The following is a 7144-nucleotide window of genomic DNA, read 5'->3' on the forward strand; positions in this document are numbered from 1 at the left end:
CGCCGCGCACGCTCCGCCAGCGCCGGGCCGCTGCGGGCCCACGGGCGGCTGCCGCACCCGCTCCCCAGCACTGCACTGCACTTCGCACCGGGAGTCCGGGAGTCCTCTGAATGCGCGTTTTTAATGCAACGGAAGTATACATTTTGGTTGGAAAAAGAAAGTAAGACACTGAAGCAGAGAGAACCTCCTTGAGCGTGCTCTTATGTCGCAAGTTTTCTTCTGGCACAGACAATGCAGTGGATCTTAGCTGTGGGACTTCACAAAGTAACGCAGCATTTGTTTTGCAGTTGTTGTGTTCCACCCTTGACCTTTTAAGGGTCCCTCACATACGGCCACATATTTTGTTAACATGTTTCTGCCTGTTTCTTGGAAATCCAGCGATATGCTCTGTGATCTGCTGCCCAGGTCACTGGTGGACACAGGATCTATTGACTCAAGGTTTTCCTGCTTCCCTTCTCCACAGTGTTTCAGTCCCCAGTAGCACATTTCTCCACTGTACATCATAGCCAGTAAGTGAGTGTCACTAAATATACCTGCAAAAATAATTTAGATCAAGTACTTTACTGTTCTGGAATAAGCAAGTACGCAGCTCGTTAACTTTCAGTAACACTGGGGGGAAAAAAATTCCAAAAAGACAGTCTAAGTATATAATTATATAAATATATAATGCCCAGAAGAAAACCTAGATCAAGACCATGCTCATTTCTCTGTCCAGTTTGGCCCTCCATAATGTTAAAATCTTTTAAGATTGCCATATAAATATTATTTCTGTAATTTTGTTTGCCTATTTATCTCATAGAATTTCAGTATTTCTTTACAGTCTGTTTAGCACAGGCATGACTGTACATATTTACTTTAGAATATTTCTGTGCCTCCCACAATTTAAGTCTAAAAGATACTGTTTGAGGTCATCTTAACTCAGGTTAACCAGCAGCAACTTTAGTATTTGAACTGAAAGGCACACATGTGTCTTTCACAAAAAGACAAATCCTGCTAAATAAATCCTCAACTTGGGTTTGCATTATGGAGTATATAGGAGCAATGCCACTTTCAGATGAAATTAAGGAAGATGCTCCATCCCACTAGTCAGAGTAGGTAGAGCTGTTTTTGAGTATGCTCAACATGGACACTGAGTCCTCAGCACCAGCTGTTTTACCTTACAAATCCCCTCCTACTGCATCACCCTACCTGTATCACACTGATACAGCCTAAGATCCTCCTGTAAATGCTCAAAAGGAATGAAACCTATGCAAAGCTAAATAAAGTGGTGACAGAGATAATTTGCCAAAACTAACCAATTCTGCATATGTTTGTACCTGCGTGAAGTCTGTAATTGTGTTTGTGCTGCCCTAGTACTAGAAGGGAAGACCAATATGTCAACCTCTGGCACCCTCTGCAGTCGTATTTGTGCCTTAAACATCTGTCAATTCTGAATTGGATGGTTGTAAAATACTGTGTGTAAACACTGCCAGCGTAAAACACTGCTGTGCATCAAACACTTGTTGCCTCAGTTCACCTCCCTCCAGTGCACTCATAAACACCAGGAAAATGAGTGTCAGGTCTTGGATACAAATTAAGTCAAACAATAAAAACACGCAAAAAAGCACTGCATAAAGCAGTTACTAAGAGGAGTGGGTTGTGGGGGTTTTTGGAGTTGTTTTTTTGGGTTTTTTTACCTTCACTGAGTAATGTAGCAGTGTCTTTATCTGGAAGTGAGACATCTTCGTCTAGTTGAAGAGGGCATCTTAAGCTAAGCATCTTCATTAAGTAGTGAACTCCATCATTAAGACACTGAGTATGGTTAAAAAATTGAGGAAAAAACAAGTTCCAGTTAAATTAATGATAGGCAGAAATAATTCTTTCTATGAAGTCCCCAAAATCCTAATTAAAGAAAAACAAAACAAAACAAACAAACAGCCATATTTTAAAAGTGAAGAGTCAAACTTTAAAGCTGTATTCACAAGCTCATAGAACATTTTCATCTCCTTTACCTTTTTAAATGTGGCAATGTTTTCTTGTAGCCATTCACTCCTTTCTTTTGCTGTATGGCAATACATGTAAAGCAGGGCTCCTTTTCTCCAGTAAAGACATTCTAACAACTCTGCACCAAGGATGTTGATGGGCTGAAATAAAATCCAACAAACTGGTCTAAGACAGAAATAAATCAGAATTACACCTATGCACTGTCACATATGCAAACAGTGTGTAAATCTCTTACTTTAGGGACTGTACTTGACAGCAACATGCAGAGAGACAAGCCTAGCCTAACCTAACATTGTAGGTGAAATGGAATCATCATTAACTGCCAGTGGAATCATGAGATGTTAACAAGGGAAATTCTGAGCACACAAGATATTTCAAACAATATTTTCAGGAATCACTATTTAAATACCAAATAGGCTTGAAAATGTTTTTTTAATGCATTTTTAATGCAAAGTTCTGCCCACCAGAAATACAAACACTACTATTCCATTTCAGATTTTTTATTTTTAAATAATGAAATAATTCACCTTCTGGCTACTCACTTCTTCATTTATGCTGCATTCCCTCACTAGGTCTTCTGGTTCTGAAAGAATATAAATAAGTTCTGTAAGTTTTTGCAGGGAAGATTCTTCTGGAAAATCTTCATCCACAAGCTGGTTTTCCTCAAAGTATGTAATGTCTAGAACAGCCTATGAAAACAAGAACATATACAAAGTAGAAATGCTACCGTCAAAATAATCAAATGGTGGAGTGTTGTAATTTAGAAAGCTCGTTAGTTTATAACATATTACAATTTAAAGGATTTTAACATTTAGTTTACAAAAGGTGCAAGTTAGAAGTATTGAAGGATTGGTAAAGCTAAACCCCCTCCTGTCCCTGAAGTAAAAGCACAATTATTATCGACTCCAAGTTATCCAAGTCAAAAGCAGCCCTGTGCTTCACAGACGGTCACCACACACTTCAAGAAGCAGAGATGCCTTTCTGCTCCACCCTTTTATTACACCAAACCCTCTCCAAAACCCTACACAGATTTTCTTAAAAGGGAATTTGATGTCCATAATAAAGTACCTGGGTATAGAGCTGAAAAAGCGTGGATGGATGTTCTTTCCCTTCGTTGCAGAGGTCCTTCAACTTGTCCAGAGTAGCAGAGCCTTTTGCTAAGAAGGTATCTGAGGGAAGAATACAATGCTCCCTTAGCGCTGATGAGCACTCAGCAGGAGCCTTACTCACTCTCCTTTTCCACGTGGTTTTATCCATCCTTGGGGCACCTACCAGAGCGGCTGAATAATACAGAACTTGAACAGGCCGGTCATCCTGTCAGACCGCACCTTTCACGATTAAATTAAGGCCACCCGCGGCCGGAGGTCTGATGCTCCCAAGCGCACACGCCGCTTGCGGACATGTTCTACCCCGCCGCCCGTGCCCCGGTGCCGCCCGTGCCCCCGGTGCCGCCCGTGCCCCCGGTACCGCCCGTGCCCCCGGTGCCGCCCGTGCCCCCGGTACCGCCCGTGTCCCGGTGCCGCCCGTGCCCCCGGTGCCGCCCGTGCCCCCGGTGCCGCCCGTGCCCCGGTACCGCCCGTGTCCCGGTGCCGCCCGTGCCCCCGGTGCCGCCCGTGCCCCCGGTGCCGCCCGTGTCCCGGTACCGCCCGTGCCCCCGGTGCCGCCCGTGCCCCCGGTACCGCCCGTGTCCCGGTGCCGCCCGTGTCCCGGTGCCGCCCGTGTCCCCGGTGCCGCCCGTGCCCCGGTGCCGCCCGTGCCCCCGGTGCCGCCCGTGCCCCCGGTACCGCCCGTGTCCCCGGTGCCGCCCGTGCCCCGGTGCCGCCCGTGTCCCGGTGCCGCCCGTGCCCCCGGTGCCGCCCGTGCCCCCGGTGCCGCCCGTGTCCCCGGTACCGCCCGTGCCCCCGGTGCCGCCCGTGCCCCCGGTGCCGCCCGTGCCCCCGGTACCGCCCGTGTCCCGGTGCCGCCCGTGCCCCCGGTACCGCCCGTGCCCCCGGTGCCGCCCGTGCCCCCGGTGCCGCCCGTGCCCCCGGTCCCGCCCGTGTCCCGGTGCCGCCCGTGCCCCCGGTACCGCCCGTGCCCCCGGTACCGCCCGTGCCCCCGGTGCCGCCCGTGCCCCCGGTACCGCCCGTGTCCCCGGTGCCTCCCGTGTCCCCGGTGCCGCCCGTGTCCCCGGTGCCTCCCGTGTCCCCGGTGCCGCCCGTGCCCCCGGTGCCGCCCGTGCCCCCGGTACCGCCCGTGTCCCCGGTGCCGCCCGTGTCCCGGTGCCGCCCGTGCCCCGGTGCCGCCCGTGCCGCCCCCGCCGCGCCGCTCACCGCGGGCCCCGGGCACCCCGAGCCGCCGGCCCAGCGCCGCCACCCGCGGCCGCAGCGCCGCCACCGCCATCGCCGGCCCGCGCGCGGCCCCTCCACGCAGGCGCAGCGGCGCGGAGCCGGCGGGGCGGGAGCGGCCGCGCTTCCCGGGGAGCGGGGCCCGCGGGCCCGGCGGTGCCGCCGCCGCCCTGCCCCGCTCGGACACCCGGCCCGGGACACCCCCACCCCACCCTGCGCCCACTGACGGCTGGGACTGCAGTTCTGGGGTTGTGTGGGCGTGAAAGGTCTTTCATAACAGACGCGTGTGGCGTCTGCAGAGCCCTGTGTGTCCTCGGGAGGACTCCCTAGCGTGACCCTGTGTTTACAGAATTTACGGAATCAATTCACAGGTTGGAAAAGACCTCTGGGTCCAGCTTATGACCAAACACCACCATGTCACCAGGTCATGGCACTGAGTGCCTCGTCCAGTCTTCACTTAAATACCTCCAGGGACGGTGACTCCACCACCTCCCCGGGCAGCCCCTTCCAATACCTAATCACCCTCTCCATGAAGCAATTTGAAACAATATTTTGTTAAATACTTGGTTAAACACTATTATGTCCAACCAAAACCTCCCATGGCACAGTTTGAGACGATTTCCTCTCTTCCTGTCACGGGTTGCCTGGGTGAAGAGGCCAACCCCCACGTGGTCACAGCCTCCTTCCAGGCAGTTGCCGAGAGTGATAAGGTTTCCCCTGAGCCTCCTTTTCTCCAGGCTAAACACCCCCAGTTCCCCTCAGCTGTTCCTCATAGGGTTCGTGCTCCAGACCCTTCCCCAGCTCCACTGCCTTTCTCTGGACACACTCCAGCACCTCAGTATCTTTCCTGAATTGCAGGGCCCAGAGCAGGATTTGAGGTGCGGCCTCACCAGTGCTGAGTACAGGAGGGTAGTCCCTGCCCTGGTCCTACTGGCCACACTATTGCTGATCCAGGCCAGGATGCCACTAGCTTTCTTGGCCACCTGGGCACACAGTGGCTCATGTTCAGCTGCTGTCACCAGCACCCACAGGTCCTTTTCCGCTACAAAAATTTTGTTGGGGTTTTGCCTCTTATCAGTTGATGCTTTCCGCCTCACTGCAAAATAGGTTTTGCCCATAAAACAAACTGAAACAAAGGCAGCAAGGATCAAACCCACACTTACATTTTAATAAAGATGTTTTTTAAACTACATTTTAGTATTTAATTACTTAAAATGCAGAAGTACAGCTTTGAAAGTACAGTTAAATCATCCTGAAACTATGTACTTTTGGTTAGAGAAATGAAGCACTTGCTTCAACATTTTGTCCAGCAATACCCTTCATGAACTTCATAAATAATAAAGAGCTTCCATGTATGAGGGGAAAACAGTAAGTTTTCCTTTTATCTTTAACAAAATTTTGCTACTATCTGACAGTCAATCATCAAGTATTTTATATTGTCTAGTTATAAAAGTGCTACATTCCACTATATTGTTTCCCTAGCCTTCTTCATCTCTTTACCTGCCTGGAAAAAGCTAGTACCTCAGTGCCTATTACAGTAAAATAAAACAAATTTACACAATATTCAGAATGTTGTTAACTTGAATATTTTAAAAGAATAATTGACTAAAGACATTTTCTCCTTTTGAGATGATAGGCTGTTCATTCTGTCATTGACTGTGTTCCACCAAACCAGCCAACCAACCAACTGGCTAACCAACCAAAAAAACCCCAAACCAAACCAGCCAACCAACAAAACAAAAACCCATCAAACCCCATCCCCACCCCACAGAAAAAAAAAGTGTCATTTACTGGAATACTTTAGAAGTGAAAAGCTGTCTACTTACAGATAGTAAAATATTTTGCTGTTGTGTATCTTATGTCTTATGAAAAAAAATAGAACATAAAAAGCAAAATTGTGTTTTCTTCCCAAAATGGTTTGATTTATAGAAGAAGTCAGTGTTTTGATTGGATATGTACTGTTATTCATTCCTGCATAGTTGAGAGTCAGATGCAATTTTTCATCAAAGGAACAGCTCTGTTAAGAATACCAAAAGTATTCTGGTAGCTAACCTGTGAGTGGAGGAGATGGTGGTTCATGCCTTGAGTGAAATACAATGCTTTCCATGTTGTCAGCTTTGGGACTGAAAAAGGCTTGTGAGATTGAGACATCCCCTTCTCTAGATCCTTTGCTTGCTTGGTCCTTACTTCTTTTCAACCCCCAGCTATGATTTAAGTGTTGCTTCTTCTCAGACCTAGTCAAGTGGGCAGGTGCATCAGCCTTTAATAGTGAAGGAGATGCCACCCAGCCTTCAAGATGTCTCCCGTAAAAAAAAAAAAAAAAAATTAAAAAGCCCGGAACAGCCTAAACCAAAACAAAACACCAAATGGTTGTATGTTAATGCATTTGATAAAATAAATGGTATTTTGTATTTCTGTACTTCAGGCACTGCTGCAGCTTACTTTAGTTGCACCTGTTTTAAAAGCTAGGTGTATACGTAGTCACTGTTTTCCCAGAAATTGTTACCCACTTTTTCTGTAAATATACAGTGAAATTGGTTTTGACCTTATCAGTTGCTGAGATGGAACAGGTGTATTTCTGTTAATACCAAGCTGATAAAATAGAAGCTGCTACAAAGGGGGTGACACATGCTTCTCTTGGAAGATTTCTAGTGTTTGGTTTTTTATTTTCCGCAACCTGATTTTATCATGAAATATGTGGGGAGCAGAAGACATCCCTAGTGGCATTTTTCTTGTCATTTGTTTCTCTCATACTCTGCATACTCTCGCTGGGAGCTGGTTTGTGAGGGACAGAAAAGACAGGACTTCTGGGCAAGTAACTGAGAGACTGCAGA

The 7144-nt window shown here is 48.2% G+C and overlaps 1 protein-coding gene across 1 annotated transcript; it reads right to left on the minus strand.

Annotated features, from left to right (window-relative positions):
* Positions 1-101: 101 nt before the first annotated feature.
* On the minus strand, positions 102-4365 carry CZH5orf51 (chromosome Z C5orf51 homolog). Its single transcript, XM_032096499.1, has 6 exons — positions 4296-4365; positions 3052-3152; positions 2526-2672; positions 1992-2123; positions 1677-1791; positions 102-533 (listed from the first exon to the last, which is right to left on the minus strand). Exons 1-6 carry the CDS (start codon positions 4363-4365, stop codon positions 244-246), a joined length of 855 nt encoding a protein of 284 aa, XP_031952390.1. The 3' UTR covers positions 102-243.
* Positions 4366-7144: the final 2779 nt, after the last annotated feature.

This window comes from Corvus moneduloides, chromosome Z, assembly GCF_009650955.1.
Source record: "Corvus moneduloides isolate bCorMon1 chromosome Z, bCorMon1.pri, whole genome shotgun sequence".
Taxonomy (NCBI): Eukaryota; Metazoa; Chordata; class Aves; order Passeriformes; family Corvidae; genus Corvus; species Corvus moneduloides.

Coding starts and splice junctions, on each gene's coding strand:
- CZH5orf51 (XM_032096499.1), bottom strand. CDS start 4,365: ATGGCGGTGGCGGCGCTGCGGCCGCGGGTGGCGGCGCTGGGCCGGCGG. Junction 2,673..3,051: donor TTTTTCAGCTCTATACCCAG/GTACTTTATTAT, acceptor TTGTTTTCATAG/GCTGTTCTAGACATTACATA. Junction 1,792..1,991: donor ACATTGCCACATTTAAAAAG/GTAAAGGAGATG, acceptor AACCATACTCAG/TGTCTTAATGATGGAGTTCA.